We start from the raw sequence: 21,849 nt of genomic DNA, 5'->3' as shown, positions 1-21,849 counted from the left end.
GTGCACCTGAGCACTGTACACAATTATTATTATTACTATTATTATGTACCACAAAAGTACCTTTTGGAGAAACTCTGACATAAAGGGGATCATTCATTCTCTCCCCTTTTATCGCTAATTCCAAAGAGTTCTTTCCCCTCGTTAAAAAAAAAAAATGCTAATTTTTTCCCCTCGTTAAAAACGTTAATATATGCTTGCCCCCCTCCTCGTTATAAACGTTAAGATCTGCCTCCCTCGCCCACTTCCTCAACAGCCAATAGAATCCAAGCGGGTTCCCGCCATTTGTAAACATTCGCATCATGGCTGACATGAACGTGAAATTCATTTCTCAGAAAATCAGCAAAATCCGATGGAAACCCGTCGGGGCTTCGTCGCTCCAGAAGCCGAATCTGTTCGTCACGGGCAGCTGGGACGACGAGGTAAGAACCGCACCTTGTTCCTCCATTTATTCTTATTTATATATATATTAGTCATGTGCTTTTTTTCCAAGTCGCCGGTCTCTTCGTCTTCCGACCATGCCCACCTCTTCTGCTGTGTCCTAGCCTTGACGGCAACTGACCCACCCCCCCTCTCGCTGTTCAGTGCTGGTCCCTCGGATTTAGGAAATGCAGTTTACGAAAAAAAAAAATCACCCCTCGATACAAATTAGGGGACTCGTAGTACCTAAGAAGGGTGGTCCCGGTGCGCGCACCCGCACTAGCTAGTCGTGACTAGTCGATCCTACGACTACCTAACAAAGTAAATAAAACACAAAATAGATATTTTTTTTTTACATAAAATAAATAATTTTTGTTAAACAAAGTAAATAAAATACAAAAATACAAAGTAAGGATCGATTAGTCATGACTAGCTAACGCGAGTGCGCGCACCGGGACCACTGTTCTTAAGTAGTACCAATACAGTTTACAAAAAAAATCATCCCTCAATACAAATAAGTGCCCGTCCAGAATATTCTGGAGCACCCCTAGACATCAAAGTCTGCTTTGCGATGCCGGTTTCGAATCTACGAAACTACGCCAAATCTACGTTAAAGTCGAAATCATTATTCAACACGTTCTGAGTTCAAATTCCGCCGAGGACCTAGTCTCCTGCCCCCCCCCGCAAATTTCAGGCCTTGTGCCTTTAGTAGAAAGGATTATTATTATTATTCTGTTGTGCCTGGGGAAAGTCATTTTCTTTTTGTGCCTTATAATGTAACACACTCACCGGTTAAATTTCCACTAGAAATTCTTCAAGGCGGTGCCCCAGCGTGGCCGCATTCTGACTGAAACAATTTTTCACAAATTCCGATATAAGCATAATGTAAAACGCACCCGCCCCCTTTTTTTTTTATTTATTTCTTCTTTCTTTTTTTTTTTACTTGTTTTAGTCATTTGACTGCGGCCATGCAGGAGCATCGCCTTTAGTCGAACTAATCGAACATTCGGTACTATTTAAGAAGACTAGTCATGACTAGTCGATCCTTACTTTGTTGAAAAAAAAATTATTTACTTTGTGTTTTTGTTTTATTTACCTGTCGTTGTAGGATCGACTAGTCACGACTAGCTAGCGCGGTTGCGCGAGTGTGTGCACTGGGACCACTCTTCTTAAATAGTGCCGACTTATTCTTTGTAAGCCTTAGTACTTATCCTATCGGTCACTTTTGCTGAACCGCTAAGTTACGGGGACGTAAACACACCAACATCGGTTGTCAGGCGATGGTGGGGGACAAACACAGACATAAACATATACACATGTATATTATATACGACGGGCTTCTTTTCAGTTTCCGTCTACCAAATCCACCCACAAGGCTTTGGTTACCCCGAGGCTATAGTAGAAGACACTTGCCCAACGTACCACGCAGTGGGACTGAACCCGGAATCATATAGTTGGGAAGGAAAACTACTTAAAAATTCCTCCAGATTTCTTTATTTTCAGCAACAGAGATTGCAATTTTGCCAAAATAAATAAAATAGGCGCAGGTGTGGCTGTGTGGTAAGAAGTTTGCTTCCCAACTGCATGGTACCGGGTTCAGTTCCTCTGCATGGGCAAGTGTCTTCTATAGCCATGGACCGACCAAAACCTTGTGAGTGACCTTGCTAGACAGAAACTGGAAGAAACCCGTTGTGTATGTGTCCCATTATTGCATCATAACCAGGGTTGATATGTTTACGTCCCTGTAATTTACCAGTTCAGCAAAAGAGACTGCCAGAATAAATTCCAGGCTTTTTAAGAAGGATCAGTACCGGGGTTGTAACCCTTTTGTTACCATATTTCTGTTGAGATGCTCTGTGTTTCTTTCAATTAATTTTAAATATAACAAAGAATTTAGTAAAATAACTTAGTTATCATTCAGCTAGTGTTAGGAACATAAATTGTGACCAAGGTTTGGTGGAAGATTTTAATTCAAAACTACAGAGCCAGAGCTGGTTTCAGCCTGGTTGGTAACGAAAGGGTTAAATGCTAAAGGGTCAGGGAGGGTGATAAAATAAATGCCAGTTGAGCATTGTGGTTGATGTAATTGGCTTTCCCCCCCTCCCTTCAAAATTGCTGGCTTTGTGCAGAAATTCGAAAAATCCTCTTATTAAGATTCTGTTATTGATTTTTGTATCATTGCAGCAAAGTAAGTTGTCGTTTTGGACATTTGGTCAACATGACATCGACTACGATCTCTACACGATGGACACTGAGACCGCTGCAGTGGACATGGAACCGCAACTCCTCGCAGACATCACACATGTTGGTGATGTGACAGATTTAAAGGTAAGTAGCAGAACAACAAGGTCTTTCCACATGTTGGATATTTACAAAGGGAAGGCGGCAAGCTGGCAGAAACGTTAGCACGCCGGGCGAAATGCTTTGCAGTATTTCATCTGCCGTTACGTTCTGAGTTCAAATTCCGCCGAGGTTGACTTTGCCTTTCATCCTTTCGGGGTCGATTAAATAAGTACCAGTTACGTACTGGGGTTGATATAATCGACTTAATCCATTTGTTTGTCCTCTCTGTGTTTAGCCCCTTGTGGGTAGTAAAGAAATAGGTATTTCGTCTGCCGTTACGTTCTGAGTTCAAATTCCGCCGAGGTCGACTTTGCCTTTCATCCTTTCGGGGGTCGATAAATTAAGTGTCAGTTATGCACTGGGGTCGATGTAATCTACTTAACCCGTTTGTCTGTCCTTGTTTGTCCTCTCTGTGTTTAGCCCCTTATGGGTAATAAAGAAATAGGTATTTCGTCTGCCGCTACGTTCTGAGTTCAAATTCCGAGGTCGACTTTGCCTTTCATCCTTTCGGGGTCGATAAGTTAAGTACCAGTTACGCACTGGGGTCGATGTAATCTACTTAACCCGTTTGTCTGTCCTTGTTTGTCCCCTCTGTGTTTAGCCCCTTGTGGGTAGTAAAGAAATAGGTATTTCTTCCATCCTTACGTTCCGTGTTCAAGTACTGTATTTTAAGGGTCCTTGAAAAAATTTCACTTTAGACGTATGTATTGCAAGAAACAGGTTTCTTTCTCTAACATTTTACAGAGTCCAACCTACAAAAGTTAGGGAATTCTGAAAGGAGTTTCTCTAAAACTAGTTTTTAAACAGTGAATAGCTATGAGTGTCCACCACAATTAAATAGTAATCAAAGGGGCCCATTGATAAAAAATGATTGGGAACCCCTAGCCATGTGCCTTCATATCGCAATAGCTAAGTTTCTTCTAGTCGCAGACAAATTCCATTATAAATCTTTGTTTTTTAATTATATTTCAGTATCTTGACCAGCAGCAAGTTGTGGCTTCCTCCTCAAAGGGTTCCGTTGGAATTTTTAAACATAACCAAAACACACAGGTATGGCATTTCTGTTTTCACGTATTCCTTACTTTATCATTTACTACCAGTATTGCCCGGCTTTGCAAAATGGTCACATTTAATCCAAAGCGTTAAAAATGTTATGAAAACAATTGGTATGTGTTCACAAAGTCCAAACGATTAATACGAAAAAACCCTCCAGGCTACATCCCGAAAATTCATTTCTTTGCCGAATTTCTACAATGTTTACGGCGATTCGTTTTTATATCTTGATTTTTTAATATTTTTTATGCAATTTACGCATGCTTGCACGCGTGGTGAACACAGTTCACGTCAAACAGCTGACTGAGTAAAGTTCACTATTCAATGCATGGATAAGGCCTAAACAAACACATTATCGATTTTTGCACCATATCTGGCCAGATCTGGTCTCTCACACCAACCCTACAATGTCGTTTTAAAAATGAACAGTTACCTCATCAAAATCTCATAGCTACAAGATAATGCATGATTAGTTCAAAGCAATGAGGACAAAAAAGCTTTAATTATGGCAGAATAATGTGAACACTAAAGGGTTAACGCAAAATTTCACGTTGGCTCTTTGTTCCTCTCTGTGACAAAACCCCAAATTCCCCAACTTGCAAAATAAACCCAGCAACATTACTCAACACTCGAAATCAAATTTGATGACTGGCATCCGTGCTAGTGGAGCACTAAGAGCACCATCCGAGCGTGATTGTTGCTAGAGTGGCTAACTGGTGTTCATGCCGGTGGCACATAAAAAGCACCATTCGAGCGTGATCATTACCAGTGCCGCCGTAAAGGTGACACGTAAAATTTTATAAAAAAAATAAATTTTTGTGGCCATTGCTAGTACCGCCAGGCTGGCCCTCGTGCTGGTGGCATATAGAAGCACCCAGTACACTCTCGGAGTGGTTGGCGTTAGGAAGGGCATCCAGCTGTAGAAACACTGCCAAATCAAGATTGGAGCCTGGTGCAGCCATCTGGTTTGTCAGTCCTCAGTCAAAATCGTCCAACCCATGCTAGCATGGAAAGCGGATGCTAAACGATGATGACTACCTGATGAAGGTCACTACTAGCTCTTACTGCACATGCAACCGTGTGCTGCCATCTGTTGGCGTGCTATAGAACTAATCTGGGAACTTTCTGACCAAAGCCTTGTGAGTGAATTTGACAGGCCAGAGTTCTGGTGTGTGTGTTTTATTTTTTCTTCCTGAGATGGATAGAACATACATTATACTTGTACTGGTTATACATAAAAGCATCCAGTCCACTCTGTAAAGTGGTTTGGTTTTATTTGTTTGTTACTTCTCGAGCCATGCTTGACTCATAAGGGCCGGTTTCCTTGGAGTATTGGACAGGGCGTCGGTCCGTCGCAGGTGAACTGCCAGAGCCATGTGGAGCTTAGGTGTTTCACACATAAACACACACATCGCCCGGTCTGAGATTCAAACCTGCGATCGCTTGACCACGAGTCCGCTGCTCTAACCACCAGGCCATGTGCCACCACAATAATAATAATAATGTTTGTTCCTTCTCAAGCCATCGTTGGCTCATAAGGGCCAGTTTCTTGGTTTCCTTGGCATATAGGTTCCCCACCTGGACGGGACGCTGGTCCTTTGCAAGTGAGCTGCAAGATGCAGGAGGAAATAGTGAGAGAAAGTTGTGGCGAAAGAGTCAGCAGAAGTTCGCCATTACCTTCTGCCGGACCTGTGTGGAGCTTAGGTGTTTCCCTCATAAACACACACATCGCCCGGTCTGAGATTTGAAACACGCGATCCCTCGACCGCGAGTCCACTGCTCTAACCACTAGGCTGTGTGCCTCCTAATAGGAGAAGACAGTTGCCCAAGCTGCAACACAGTGGGACTGAACTCAGAACCATGAGGTCTAGAAGCAAACTTCTTAGCTCACAGCCATGCCTGCACCTGACTGTAAAGTGGTGGCCATTAGGAAGGGAATCCAACCATAAAAACCATGCCAGAGTAGGCATTGCCGGTGCCATGTGAAAAGCACCCAGTACACAGCCGTAGGGACCATGTCCAAACTGACTTGGGGCCCAGGCAGCTCTTCAGGTGCCCACCCCTTGTCAAAACCATCCAATCCTTGCCAGCATTGAAAACAGACGTTAAGGATGATGATGATGATGATGATGATGATGCGCTTTTAAGCTTTTACTTGTTTCAGTTATTAGACTGAGGCCATGCTGGGGCACCGCCTTCAAGAATTTATAATCAAATGTATCGACTCCAGTATTTATTTTTTTTTAAAGCCTGGTATTTATTCTATCAGTTTCTTTTGCTGAACTGCTAAGTTACAGGGACGTAAACACACCAACACTAATTGTCAAGCAGTGGGCGGGGGCCAAACACTCAGTGGAGGCACATGGCCTAGTGGTTAGAGCAGCGGACTCGCGGTCGAGGGATCGTGGGTTTGAATCTCAAACTGGGCGATGTGCGTGTTTATGAGAGAAACAAGTAAGCTCCACGCGACTCTGGCAGAAGATAATGGCAAATTTCTGCTGACTCTTTTGACACAACTTTCTCACACTCTTTCCTCCTGCATCTTGCAGCTCACCTGCGATGGACCGGTGTTCTGTCCAGGTGGGGAACCTATACGCCAAGGAAACCGGGAAACCGGCCCTTATGAGCCAGGCATGGCTCGAGAAGGAACATACAAAATAATAAATAAACACTCAGACACACATATATGCATATGATGGGCTTCTTTCAGTTTCCATCTACCAAATCCACTCACAGAGGTTCGGTTGGCCAAGGCTATAATAGAAGATTCTTCCCCAAAGTGTCTCGCAGTGGGACTGAACCCAGAACCATGTGGTTGGGAAGCAAGCTTCTTACCACATGGCCACACTTAATATTGAAACTGATAAAAAGCCATTTAGTTTTGGCAAATGGTTTTTTTATGTAGACATTATCTCTGGATCATTAAACATCATCATCACCATCGCTTAACGTCCACTTTCCATGCTAGCATGGGTTGGATGGTTCAACTGGGGTCTGGGAAGCCAGGAGGCTGCACCAGGCTCCAGTCTGATCTGGCAATGTTTCTACAGCTGGATGCCCTTCCTAATGCCAACCACTCTGTGAGTGTAGTAGGTGCTTTTTACGTTCCACCGGCACAGGTGCCAGGCGAGGCTGGCAACGGCCATGATCGGTTGGTGCTTTTTACGTGCCACCGACACAGAAGCCAGTCAAGGCGGTGCTGGCATCGGCCACATTCGGATGGTGCTTTTTACGTGCCACCGGCACAGAAGTCACTCAAGGCAGCGCTGGCATCGGCCACATTCGGATGATGCTTTTTACGTGCCACCAACACAAGCCAGTCAAGGCAGTGCTGGCATCGGCCACATTCGGATGATGCTTTTTACGTGCCACCAACACAAGCCAGTCAAGGCAGTGCTGGCATCGGCCACATTCGGATGATGCTTTTTACGTGCCACCAACACAGAAGCCAGTCAAGGCAGTGCTGGCATCAGCCACGTTCAGATGGTGCTTTTTATGTGCCACTACAATTTCCATCTATTTTATTTTTGTTTTTCCTCTCTGTCTTTCTCCAGGCTGTGGAATGTGTACAGACATGGAAGAACCTTCATGGCTATAATTTGATATCCTGTCCCTGTACGTGCGTTGGACATAGAGAAGATGTCTTAGTGACCGGCGGCGAAGATGGCAAAATTTGTGTTTTAAACTTAGAGAAGAAAAACATCACCAAATGCATTGGTAAGTCTAATTCCGTGTGTTTTACTTGTTTCAGTCATTTCACTGTGGCCATGCTGGAGCACCGCCTTTAGTCGAGCAAATCGACCCCGGGACTTATTCTTTGTAAGCCTACGAGTAGTACTTATTCTATTGGTGTCTTTTGCCGAACCGCTAAGTTACGAGGATGTAAACACACCAGCATTGGTTGTCAAGCAATGTTGCGGGGACAAACACAGACACACAAACATACACACACACAAATATACACACATATACACATATATATATATATACGATGGGCTTCTTTCAGTTTCCGTCTACTAAATCCATTCACAGGGCTTTGTTCGGCCCGAAGCTATAGTAGAAGACACTTGCCCAAGGTGCCACGCAGTAGGACTGAACCCGGAACCATGTGGTTGGTAAGCAAGCTACTTACCACACAGCCACTCCTGCACCTTCCCAAGTTTAATGCATAATTTCCTGTCCATGACAAAACTGCAGACTATAGCATACACAAGATCACAAAAAACCACAAATTTCCCAACTTGTGAAGTCAGTGATGTCACTTGGCACACTGCCCCATGAAGGCCACTGCTAGCTCTCCTTGCATGTGTAACTCTATGCTGCCATCTGTTGGGGTGCTATAGAACTAGTCTGAGAAGGTTTTGATACCACCTCCTACACTGCAGTTTCCATTAATTTTGAAAGAAATGACAAATTTAGTAAACTAATTTTGTCTTTATTTCGCAGAGTTTTGGAACGTGGAAGGTTTAAATTCGGATCACTTTAAACAAGAATTTTTTATCATAGTTTAGCAATAACCATTTTAGCCGAAGAATTATCATTTTCGTTTTTTTCCATTGGTTAATATAACTGCTCATATAAAGATTCTAAAAGTTTCGTAAAGAATAATTGTAATGGATTTCGATTCTTTTAAGTCAAGTTTAACAGTTATAAAAACCCTGGATTTTGGGAAAAATTTCAGTGTTTGTTGGATGTCACTAAACTCCACAACACTCACTCTTTTGAGACATCGGTAATTTTCATGCCATGTCTAAAGTTAATCACAAGTCTATTTTGATTTGTTGATTAATGTATTAGTTAGAATTACGAATTAGTTAATGAATTTATAGTCGTTCTTCTACACGACAACATTATCTTTCTTTCCTACTGTAAATAATATAAAATGTTATATTTATATAATAAAGCTAGAGTGGCTGTGTGGTAAGTAGCTTGCTTACCAACCACATGGTTCCGGGTTCAATCCCATTGCGTGGCATCTTGGGCAAGTGTCTTCTGCTATAGCCCCGGGCCGACCAATGCCTTGTGAGTGGATTTGGTAGACGGAAACTGAAAGAAGCCTGTCATATATATGTATGTGTTTGTGTGTCTGCGTTTGTCCCCCTAGCATTGCTTGACAACCGATGCTGGTGTGTTTACGTCCCCGTCACTTAGCGGTTCGGCAAAAGAGACCGATAGAATAAGTACTGGGCTTACAAAGAATAAGTCCCGGGGTTGATTTGCTTGACTAAAGGCGGTGCTCCAGCATGGCCGCAGTCAAATGACTGAAACAAGTAAAAGAGAAAAAAAAAATAAGAGAAGGCTAATTAAGAAAATGTTTTCTTCTTCACGTTTGTTTTTCAACTGAGCATAAATAAGTATACATTTCTGTAATCCTTAATTTATATTTCTATAGCGGTTTAAAGGAAGAACGAAGAAAAGAAAATATTCAACATACATGTCGTTAATATTCATAGCGTTTCATGCGTATATGTCTCTATGACGTTATATACTGTAGTTAGGGTTTTAGGTATAATGATAACACTTAAGTATAAGTGACGTTGAATCATTATATTCTCTCTTACTCAGAAAAAAAGCCAAATAAAATAATCTAAATATATATAAAACTGAGAATGTGTGTCTGTCTGTCTGTGTGTTTCCCTAAAACTTGAGAACTACACAACCAATTTCATTCAAATTTTACACATGCCTTACTTAGGGTCCAGGGAGTGTCATCGGCAAAAAAAAATGTTTAACTTCTTGCCTAGAGTGAGCCCATAGCAATATCATATCTTCTCCACTATTTCAGTATTACATGTTAAAAGTGAAACAAAAACATTTCTCTATTTTATGTCAGATGCTTTCACTTTAACAATAAAAATTAGATATAATAATAACAATTGAATTATATGTAGTAAGTAATAATTAAAATCAAACTAAAGTATAATATAATCGTAACATACAAAAGTAAAAATAGCAATTGGTATAAAATTGCATCAATGATTTGAACTTGAATAAGTGGTTTCACATGAATGGGAATAAATTAAAAATATAATTAGCGTGCAGAAATGGAATAGTCCAGATGGATAATAAAAAATTAAATTAAATAAAAGACTATTGTCTATAAAGTATACAATGTAGAGAAAAAGGATTTGAACACCTGGAGGAAAGCACCATTGAAAAGTGTCTTGGTGCGACTCTGAAAGATATCTAACCAGAGGCGGTAAATTCGCCACAATAGAAGCAAGGTTCGAGTCAATGGAGCGTGCAAGGGAGTATTTGACTCGAACTTGCAAAGTGGAAATATTTTATTATTACCTTTATATCTGGGACGTAGGACGTCCTGGATAAAAATTTAAAATGTCCCCCCCACCCCAGCAGTAGAGGTAGGCTGGATTGTAGCCACACTTCTATACAAGAGGGAGGACAAGATTCCAATTGATCGAAATTACAAGAGACGGGCTAACAATTCCAGTCTGTTATATATTTTGAGTATATTATTATCACTAGCGATATCAAGATATAACTTTGTATTTTGCATTTTATGTGTAGATGTATATATATAGATGTACATGTAATATGTACACACATATAGATACATATATACATGCACTAGCACTATGACCCGGCAACGATGGGTCTTTAATGCTAGTATAACCTAAGAGAAAGCTTAAGGTAGCATAAGCAAACCACTATAATAGAACCAAGGGCTATGTCAAATGGGTTGTTGCAAAATGTTAAGATTCTTGGATAAATGTCATGCGACTGAGGATATATGTTTTTCCATTGATTCCTCTTTTGTTTCAGACAAAGCAGATAGCTGCACCATTAATAGTATCACATTCCTGCGACAGAACGAGATCCTCATCACAAATTCCACAGGACAGCTGAAGATTTTCGACTTGCGAGCCAACCCCTCGGAAACGCCACAGACGTTGTTCCTGTAAATTTTCATTTTTTTAAAAGTTTAATTTTTATTGAATTTTGTTAGTGTATTTTTGTTGCTATTTGGAGCCCCCGTTGTCTTTGATCCAAGACATGTGATTGTGACCCCCTTTCGGTCATGAATGACCATGGGATTGCACCTAGAAAGTTACCCTCCCAGACACAAGTCTGGGCAAGGTTGTTTTATGGAAGACTAGCAGTTGCCCATGCATACCGGCCTCTCCTCTCCACACCACCAATGTTATCCATGCTAGCAAAGGTTGGATGGTTCGACCGGGGTCTGGGAAGCCAGATGGCTGCGCCAGGCTCAAGTCTGTTCTGGCAGTGTTTCTACAACTGGATGCCCTTCCTAACGCCAACCACTCCGTGAGTGTAGTGGGTGCTTTTTACGTTTCACTTTGCTAGATGTTATCCGATACAGCTTGGCACCATTGACGTTGCGGCTCATTTATTAACGTACAAGTGGCTGAGCACTCCACAGACACGTGTACCCTTAACGTAGTTCTCGAGGAGATTCAGCGTGACACAGAGAGTGACAAGGCCGGCCCTTTGAAATACAGGTACAACAGAAACAGGAAGTAAGTGTGAGAGAAAGTTGTGGTGAAAGAGTACAGCAGGGATCACTACCATCCCCTGCCGGAGCCTCGTGGAGCTTTTAGGTGTTTTCGCTCAATAAACACTCACAATGCCCGGTCTGGGAATCGAAACTGCGATCCTACGACCGCGAGTCCGCTGCCCTAACCACTGGGCCATAGAATTAAACATTTGACCTTGCTGATTGGACATTCAGTCCCCTTTTTTTTTGTGCTAGAGGTATGAGAGATTTATTATTGCTTGCACACAGTTTTTCGAGATCAGTGACGAAAAGTTACTGGAAAAACGATATAAGGATTTGCATTGGGACCCCTTTCATCGAAAACCGGTGATTGTCATACACTGACGACAGGTCAAAACCTAGAAACTGCAGTCAGTGCGTATCACTTAAGTTGACGAGGAAGGGATGACCTCCCTTTGCAAATACCGATAGGGCACAGAAAGTGTACCTAAAGCCAGCTGGAGGAGGTGTTCTCCTGGGGCTACAAGCTACAGTAACACCCACCCTTAGTGGTTAGCCATATTGAGATGGCAAGTATACCTCACAATATTTATTTAATTTTGTATATATATGTGAGTGCATGATACAGAACAAGACATTTAGCACTTTATAGGTATATATTTGTAATTATTAGTGTTTAATGAAGGGGAATTAAAATATAGTTTATTGACTGAAAAAAACCCTTTATTGGTTAAACTATCTATAGAAAGAAGCATGCCCCTTGCTACATGGTTGGCTGAAGTGTATTGGGTACCTACATTAATAATGATTTCAAATTTTTGCTCAGAGTCAGCAGTTTTTGAGGGGAGGGGTAAATCAATTACATTGTCCCCAGGACTGACTGGACTGGTACTTATTTTTTTTCGTTAATAAGGCTTTGGTTGGCTTGGGGTTATAGTAGAGGACCCTTGCCCAATGTGCCATATAAGGGGACTGAACCCAACCATATAACTGGGAAGCACACTTCTTATTACATGTGGGTATGTGGTTGTGTGTGTGTGTTCCTCCTTGACATTGTATGCTTACCGTAAATCTTTGAGTATAATCCGCATTTTTTCCCCAAAATTTAAAGGTCAAAATCCCTAGTGTGTACTATATCACTGATCACTGTGACCGACCAGGCTGTCAGATGTTGCTACACATCGCTGGTCACAATGCGCTTTGCATTGTTTTGGCCTTCAAATGATGCCACCCCGCTGGCTAAGCGAGCAGGCCAACAGAAGAAAGAGTGAGAGAAAGTTGTGGCGAAAGAGTACAGCAGGGATAGCCACCACCCCCTGCCGGAGCCTTGTGGAGCTTTGGGTGTTTTCGCTCTATAAACACTCACAACGTCCGGTTTGGGAATCACAACCGCAAGTCCGCTGCCCTAACCACTGGGCCATTGCACCTCCACACACACGCACTATATACGAGGTTAAAAATGAAAAGTATTTTCTAAGCAATGTCCGAGTCTCTATTTGCTGTCCGGCAATGTTTATTCAGACGCATTTTGTGATGTCGGGCACGAAAATACCTTAAGCTAAGCCTGAAAGCAATGAAGTCGTAAAAGAATCATCCATAACTTGCAGTAAGCAACATTTATTAAACGTTATTACTGTTATTTCTTTATTTTCTGCAAACAAAATGCACAAAAAAGCTACACGTTTGCATTATGTTATATATACAATAATAATAAAGGACGTTACTGTATACAATTTTACAAACCAAGGACGTTATATAGACCTCCTTCACTCAAGTGAGAGAATTATACACAAGGTTTAGGTTTTTCAGAGGTACAGCTCCCTAAAAATCCCCTGCGTATTATACTCAAGGGCGGACTATAAATAATAATAAAGGACGTTACCGTATACATTTTTACAAACCAAGGACATTATATAGACCTCCTTGACTCAAGTTAGAGAAGGGGTGCGTATTATACACAAGGTTTAGGTTTTCCAGAGGTACAGCTCTCTAAAAATCAAGGGCGGACCATACTCGAGGATTTACAGTATTGTAAACAGTCATTGTTCATGAAAAATTGGTGTCAGTTGTTTGTAGTCTTTTGTGAAAACGTGTCTGGCTGTGTTGGAAAGACTAAAAGAATATTACCTTGCCTGGAAATCGGGTAAAGGTGGGTGACAGGAAAAGCATCCAGCAACAGAAAAATCTTCTTTGACAAATTGAATGGTGAAATGATGCCGTGACTGATTGCCCAATGAAATTGCTGTTCAGCTGAGATTGAACTCTTGTATGGTCAGTGGCTTTCCTGCCATGACCATCTCCTCTGTAAAGATTATGTAGAATCTCCTTATCTAACGTGTCCTTTTTTTTTCCCCCTATATTTCGGCAGGTCTGGAGAACAAGTGTCTTTGATGTGTGCAGCGAAGCATCCGAGCCAACAGCATCTCGTTGCCACGGGGACAGTTGATGGCAGTCTTTGTCTCTGGGATCTCCGGCAGAAAACAAACCCAGTCACATTGCTTGGAGGTCACACAGGACCACGTAAGTTATGTTTGCCACTTGCTGCTATCTTTTACGAGAACTGTTTTTCTTTATTCACCATTTCGGTTCAACAAATACAGACAAAACAATCACGAATGTTTTTTACATAATTAAGCATTTGGGGTCAATTAAAAATTTAATGATGATTATACATTTTCGGACGACAAGACATTCAACTAGACAATTTCACAAATGGAGTGGGGCGGGTCTACGGACCCCACCACGACACTTGACCTTATGTTTTTTTTTCTCTTTTTTCCTTTTCGGCCTATCTCGTATTTATGAGGGACCTTTTACTCACAACATTCTTCCATCTTTCATTGAACACTTTCTTACTCAGGCCCCTCTTCTCTAGTTCTATTTGTCTTTTCAGGTGGAATTTAAAGAAAACCACCAGACTAGAACCAGAGATGAACTGGTTAACCCTTTGCCTGTCCAAAGCATTTTCAAAAGTTTGCCCTAAACGCCCATGTTTGTTACCCCTTGTCCCATATTGTTATAACGTGGATCCTTGTTCGCTTGTATGTTGCTGTCAGCACTGTAATGTTCTTGTTACCATTACTATGTTGTGGTGGTATCTTTGACTCGTCTCTTGTGCTGTCGCTAATAGCTACGCAAGACGACGACTTTGTAATGTCTGCCTTGACGGTAACTTGAACTCGTATACATCACGTAACTGGCACTGACTCCAACTAAGAACTCATACAACAACTCTACTACTACTGTATTTCTGTATTTGGTACCACGGCCACTAACACTGAGGGGGACACTACAAGTGACAGACACAACACCACAGTGCCCTATAGTGTATGAATATTGAGTTAGATAAAAATGCAGCGAGCTGGCAGAATCGTTAGCATGCTGGGCGAAATGCTTAGCGGTATTTCGTCTGCCGTACGTTCTGAGTTCAAATTCTGCCGAGGTTAACTTTGCCTTTCATCCTTTCGGGGTCGATAGATTAAGTACTAGTTATGCACTGGGGTTCATGTAATTGACTTAATCTGTTTGTCCCCTCTATGTTTAGCCCCTTGTGGGTAATAAAGAAATAAGATAGAAACACGGTGAGCTGGCAGAAACGTTAGCATGCTGGTCGAAATGCTTAGCGGTATATCGTCTGCTATTACGTTCTGAGTTCAAATTCCGCCGAGGTTGACTTTGCCTTTCATCCTTTCAGGGTCGATAAATTAAGTACCAGTTACGCACTGAGATCGATATAATCGACTTAATCCATTTATCTGTCCTTGTTTGTCCCCTCTGCTTAGCCCTTTGTGGGCAATAAAGAAATAAAATCATTAGATAGAAAAAGTTAAAGGCTGCTCAACACTGACTTTTTCTCTCCAAGATTTTTTTTAAAATTTTATTTTAAACAGTATTTACATGCTATCATTGTATAGCTTTATCTGCTACGAGATTCACCGTTCCAAAAACGATCATTTTAATTTGTTTTAATCCCTTTAACTGTAACTCATCTCCGATGTTTTGTTTTCTGTTTCAGTGTGGGAAGTGAAATTCCACTCAGCCTATCCCAACCATTTATTCACTTGCTCCGAAGATGGTTCCCTGTGGCATTGGGATAATTCTACTGCTGCTTCGTCTTTCCCATACTTGTCGTCTCCTTCAGTGAAGCCCTCTCTTGGTAACAAGCTTTTGTTTTACCTCAGTTTTTTGTACTCTCTCTTTACTCTTTTACTTGTTTCAGTCATTTGACTGCGGCCATGCTGGAGCACTGCCTTTAATCGAGCAACTCGACCCCGGAACTTATTCTTTTTTTGTAAGCCCAGTACTTATTCTATCGGTCTCTTTTTAACCGAACCGCTAAGTAACGGGGACATAAACACACCAACATTGGTTGTCAAGCAATGCTAGAGGGACAAACACAGACACACACACGCATATATACGACGGGCTTCTTTCAGTTTCCGTCTACCAAATCCACTCACAAGGCTTTGGTTGGCCCGAGGCTATAGCAGAAGACACTTGACCAAAGTGCCACGCAGTGGGACTGAACCCGAAACCATGTGGTTGGTAAACAAGCTACTTACCACACAGACACTCCTGCGCCTGTGTCAATTATCTTCGTTTTGTGTTTGTTTTCCTATGCCGGCATGGATTGGACAGCTTTCCACAGATCGTGTGTGTAATGTATGGGTACAAGCATGGCTGTGTGGTTAAGAAGTTAGCTTTGCTGCCAAATAATTTTGGGCTCAGTCCCACTGTGTGGTACCTTGAGCAAGTTTCTTCTACTAAATCCTTGGGTTGACCAAAGCCTTGTGAGTGGATTTGATAGACAGAAATGGGAAGAAACCCCTCTCTCTCTCTGTATAATATATATATTAGGGTGGCTAGCTGGCAGAATCGTTAGCATGCCGGGCTAAATGCGTAGCCGTATTTCCTCTGCCGTTACGTTCTAAGTTCAAATTCCGCCGAGGTCGGCTTTGCTTTTCATCCTTTCCGGGTTGATAAATTAAGTACCAGTTATGCACTGGGGTTGATATAATTGACTTAATCCGTTTGTCTCTCCTTCTTTGTCCTCTCTGTGTTTAGCCCCTTGTGGGCAGTAAAGAAATATGTATAATATATATATCGTTACCAGCGTCGCCTCACTGGCACTTGTGCTGGTGGCACGTGAAAAATATATTCAAGTTAGGTCGTTGCCAGTACCGCCTGACTGGCCCCTGTGCCGGTGGCATGTAAAAGCACCCACTACACTCTGAGTGGTTGGCATTAGGAAGGGCATCCAGCTGTAGAAACACTGCCAGATCAGACTGGAGCCTGGTGCAGCCATCTGGTTTGCCAGTCCTCAGTCAAATCGTCCAACCGGGGTCTGGAAAGCCAGGAGGCTGTGCCAGGCTCCAGTCTGATCTGGCAGTGTTTCTACAGCTGGATGCCCTTCCTAATGCCAACCACACCCGAGAGTGTAGTGGGTGCTTTTTACGTGCCAGTGGCACAGGGGCCAGAGGAGGCTGGCAAACGGCCACGATCAGTTGGTGCTTTTTACGTGCCACCATATATATATAAGATGGGGTGCTTTTTATGTGCCACCAGCTCGGGTGCTTTTATGTGTCAGTTACGTGACACTGGCATTGCCCTCAACAATGATTTCATTTGGCTTGGTGAGTCTTCTGAAGCGCAGCATATTGCCAAAGGTTTTGGTGAGAGGAAACAACTTCTTTTAATTGTAGAATTCCCCTTACAAAGCTGACAATTGTTTCTCTTGTGTCAACACATTTAGCTAGAGAAAATATTGAAAAGCACATAAAAAGCACCATCCGAACGTGGCCGATGCCAGCGCCGCCTTGACTGGCTTCTGTGCCGGTGGCACATAAAAAGCACCGTCCGAACGTGGCCGATGCCAGCGCTGCCTCGATTGGCTCCAGTGCCGGTGGCACATAAAAAAGCACCGTCCGAATGCGGCCGATGCCAGCGCTGCCTCGACTGGCTCCAGTGCCGGTGGCACATAAAAAAGCACCATCTGAACGTGGCCGTTGCCAGCGCCGCCTTGGCTGGCTTCCGTGCCAGTGGCACGTTAAAAGCTCCAACCAATCGTGGTAGATGCCGGACCCCCCTGGCACCTGTGCAGGTGGTATGCAAAAAGCACACACTACACTCACAGAGTGGTTGGCGTTAGGAAGGGCATCCAGCTGTGGAAACTCTGCCAGATCAGACTGGAGCCTGGTGCAGCCCCTGGCTTCCCAGATCCCCGGTCGAACTGTCCAACCCATGCTTGCACGGAAAATGGACGTTAAACGATGATGATGATGATTTCCAAAAATACATGTCAACACATTTTGAAGGCAATCCAAAATTAGCTAAATGCAAAGTATTTCCAAACGACAATTTAACCGTCGTTTAATTCAAGTGATCTTGGCTTAACGATCAGTTAAATTGAGCTGGCAGAAACGTTAGCACGCCGGGCGAAATGCTTTGCGGTATTTCATCCACTGCAACGTTCTGAGTTCAAATTCCACCGAGGTTGACTTCGCCTTTCATCCTTTCGGGGTCGATTAAATAAGTACCAGTTACGCACTGGGGTCGATGTAATTGACTTAATCTGTTTGTCCCCTCTATGTTTAGCCCCTCGTGGGTAGTAAAGAAATAGGTTTTTTATCTGCCTCTATGTTCTGAGTTCAAATTCCGCCGAGGTCGACTTTGCCTTTCATCCTTTCGGGGTCGATAAATTAAGTACCAGTTACGCACTGGGGGTCGATGTAATTGACTTAATCTGTTTGTCTGTCCTTGTTTGTCCCCTCTGTGTTTAGCCCCTTGTGGGTAGTAAAGAAATAGATTAGTTAAATTGAGCACTCCTCATTGAGTGACCCTTACATCAGAGGATCAGCGAGCTACAAAACATAGGTAGGGCTTTTTAAACATCACATGGCTATGAAGGTCCAACTGAGTAAACTAGGAACCAGAAGGGGTCCTTAGGCGAAAATTGGTTGGGAACCAGTGAATTAGACAATAGGGCCTGGTACGGTTTTCTGACTTGTCGGCATCTCTCAAACCATCCAACCCATGCCAGCATGGAAAATGGAAGTTATGTGATGATGATGATGATGATTAAAACTTGTCTCTGTCCATATTTTTTGTAAATTTTAATATTTGTCTTTCTATTTTTTTTTTTTTTTTTTATATTTGGTAATCTTTAGGTGGAACAAGTCGTAAGACAATGGACATCGGTAACTCTGGTTTGTTGGGGTCAGTAACCAACAACCCTTGGAGCCTCAATGCATCTGACCGACACAAGATCGAGATCACATCCCTGCTGGAAGGGGGCAGCCACTGCCTCTCCATAAACTCGCTGGACGTCGAGGAGGAAACCATACTGTGTGGCGGCGACAATGAATCCATCTACACGATTCCTTTGCCGAATCTTAGATAAGGGTTGGTGTCGGGGCCAGAGGAAGGAACTTGTATCAGGATGGGAAGGGGGGGAAGTCACTGTATTGATAGGGTGGACGAGTGGGGTGTGGACGTGTTATAGGGTTTTGTTGAGGGTGGACAAATGGGGTGTGTGCATATTATAAGGTTTGTCTATTGATAGGGTGGACGAGTGGGGTGTGGACGTGTTATAGGGTTTTGTTGAGGGTGGACAAATGGGGTGTGTGCATATTATAAGGTTTGTCTATTGATAGGGTGGACGAGTGGGGTGTGCCTGTTATAGGGTTTTGTTGAGGGTGGACGAATGGGGTGTGTGCATATTATAAGGTTTGTCTATTGATAGGGTGGACGAGTGGGGTGTGCCTGTTATAGGGTTTTGTTGAGGGTGGACGAATGGGGTGTGTGCATGTTATAGGGTTTTGTTGAGGGTGGACGAATGGGGTGTGTGCATGTTATAGGGTTTTGTTGAGGTGGACGAATGGGGTGTGCATGTTATAGGGTTTTGTTGAGGGTGGATGAATGGGGTGTGTGCATGTTATAGGGTTTTGTTGAGGGTGGATGAATGGGGTGTGCACATGTTATAGGGTTTTGTTGAGGGTGGATGAGTGGGGTGTGTGATGGGATTTGTCCCCTTGCTCCCTGACCTAGCAATGGGTGAGGAGAATGTCTTGCATTCTTATTATAGATGCAGGTCTGGCTGTGTGGTTAAGCAGCTTGCTTTGCAACCAAGTAGTTGCAGGTTCAGTTCTATTGCACAGCACCTTGGGCAAGTGTTTTTCTCTTTCCTTGCTATAGCCCCAAGCTGACCAATGCCTTGTGAGTGAATTTGGTAGACAGAAAGTCTGTGGATACCTGCTCAGTGTGTATATATGTGTGTGTCTGTCCAATACCTTATTGCGTGACAGCTGGTGTTGGTTTATTTACATCCATATAACTCAGTGACTTGGTAAATTGAAACTAAAAACAAAAATATGTACTGGGGTCGACTTGTTTGATTAAACTCTTCAAAGCAGTGCCCCAGCATGGCCACAAGTAACTGAAACAAGTAACAGAAAAGATACAAGATACATTTGAATTATGGTTTAAAAATGAAAACCTTTCAAAATCTAGTCCCCAAGTTCAAAACCTGATACATACAGTGATGGGGTATTGAGGCCAATGATACGTAATGGGAGGAGGTTGATTTCATCTTTTGGTTAGTTTAGCACCCCCACCCCCTGGGCAGGGGGCTTTTTAGCTGAATATAACCCTGTTGCAAGTATTTGAGGTTAGGAGGGTGACCGAGTAACTTTATCTTACAAAGTTACCAGGTGACCCTGCCAATGCAGGTGCCACTTCAAAAGCATCCAGTGAACTCTGTTACGGGGTTGGCATCCAGCTGTAAGAACCTTGCCAAAACTGACCCTTGCCTATGTGGGTGCCATGTAAAAACCACTCAGCCCATTCTACAGGGTAGTTGGTGTTAGGAGGGGCATCCAGCCATAAAAAAAAACCTCTTCCATTATATATATATATATATATATATATATAGGCGCAGGAGTGGCTGGGTGGTAAGTAGCTTGCTTACGAACCACATGGTTCCGGGTTCAATCCCACTGAAGTATGGTGCAAGCTTCTTCCTGGTCAGCTCCTATTAAGCCCTCCAACCCATGCCAGCATGGAAAGAGGACATTAAATGATGATGAATCCTGACTGAGAATATTGATTTGCTTGATCATGGCTAACTCAGGGCTAAGTAACAGCTATGTAGCTCCGCAACTCAAGGAAATACTTATCACTGTGGTTTCCACCAATAGTTTAGTGCCTTGGCTACAGACACAACACTGCCACTGACTGAGGACTGAACAATTAATGATGGACGTGTGTAGCTGAACGGTTACGAAGTCTGCATTGCAAGCAAATCTCTGGTTATGTTCCACTGTACGCAGCACGTTTGACAAATGTCTTGTACTGACCATTAAATAACCCATGGGTCTTGCTCCAAACCTTGTAACTGAAATTGGATCGATGGGCACAGTGTGGAAACCCTTCCACTTGAACATGCACTGATCTTCCTCCCTAGAACCCTTTTTCTCAATCCTTCCACCTTCCTGGCATTTCACTTCACTGCCTATGTCCCTCTCCCACTGTTATTGTTCAAGAACTTCTACTGCATCGGACACACTGGAAGTCTTGGAGGAGGTCTGCAAAGGATAAAAGCATAAACCCCTTCCTCTGGAAGAGAAAAAGGACTGAACAAGAATTTTTTTTTTTTTGTAAAATATTAATTTTATTTCATTGAAGAATTGAAAAAAAAAAAAAAAAGATACCATTGAATTTGTTTACTTTTTCAAAAATTTTTCTCTTAACCATCGACTAATTGTTTATACACAGACATGGATATTATAGACACAGGGTTGTTCAAGAAGAATGAACTGATTTTCAATAAAGAAAAGCAACAGAAAAATCCAGTCAACTCACAAGTATTTACTGACAATCAACTTTTATTTCTTGTCTTGCAACAAGTGTTCGATGTGGCCACCACCTGCAACATGGGCAACATCAATGTGATAAGAGAATTCCACCCAGATATGTACCAGCATATCACGACCCATTGAGTTGATGGCTGTTGTGTGATGTTTTCTTGTAGGGATCATCATCATCATCATCATTTAGCGTCTGCTTTCCATGCTAGCATGGGTTGGACTATGTACGGGCTTCATTCAGTTTCCGTCTACCAAATCCACTTTGGTCGGCCCGAGGCTATAGTAGAAGATACTTGCCCAAGGTGCCACGCAGTGAGACAGAACCCGGAACCATGTGGTTGGTAAACAAGCTACTTATTTACCAACCACATTGTTCCGGGTTCAGGTAAAAGATTGCTTTTATGTTCCACTGCAACCCACTAACCTCAATGGCCTTAACCCTTTCATTACTGTATTTATTTTGACATGTTGAGTGTTTCTCCCAATTAATTTTAAATATAACAAAGAATTTAGTAAAATAACTTCGTTATCATTAAGCTAGTGTTAGGAACATAAACTGTGACTAAGGTTTGATGGAAGATTTTAATTTAAAACTTATGAAAACAAGACATTTGTACTACAGAGCCAGAGGTGGTTTCAGCCAGGTTGGTATCAAAAGGGTTAAGAATTGTTTCTCTATTATATATTTTAACCCTT

The 21,849-nt window shown here is 42.5% G+C and overlaps 1 protein-coding gene across 4 annotated transcripts; it reads left to right on the top strand.

Moving 5' to 3' along the window:
- Positions 1-267: 267 nt before the first annotated feature.
- On the top strand, positions 268-20,992 carry LOC115225804 (nucleoporin Nup43-like). 4 transcript variants are annotated; one of them, XR_005004123.1, is made up of 9 exons: positions 268-419; positions 2,602-2,745; positions 3,733-3,810; positions 7,368-7,530; positions 10,597-10,732; positions 13,659-13,810; positions 15,306-15,446; positions 18,457-18,997; positions 19,042-20,992. XR_005004123.1 is itself a non-coding variant. In XM_029796772.2 (8 exons), exons 1-8 carry the CDS (start codon positions 300-302, stop codon positions 18,687-18,689), a joined length of 1,167 nt encoding a protein of 388 aa, XP_029652632.1. In that variant the 5' UTR covers positions 268-299; the 3' UTR covers positions 18,690-20,992. The 4 variants fall into 4 exon arrangements, 1 of the variants encoding a protein (XP_029652632.1); XR_005004122.1 differs by having other exon boundaries at positions 18,457-19,158; positions 19,242-20,992; XR_005004121.1 differs by having other exon boundaries at positions 18,457-19,158; positions 19,199-20,992.
- The last annotated feature ends 857 nt before the right edge of the window (positions 20,993-21,849 follow it).

Source organism: Octopus sinensis, linkage group LG28 (assembly GCF_006345805.1).
Source record: "Octopus sinensis linkage group LG28, ASM634580v1, whole genome shotgun sequence".
In the NCBI taxonomy this organism is placed as follows: domain Eukaryota; kingdom Metazoa; phylum Mollusca; class Cephalopoda; order Octopoda; family Octopodidae; genus Octopus; species Octopus sinensis.
This window is presented reverse-complemented; position numbering and strand designations above follow the sequence as displayed.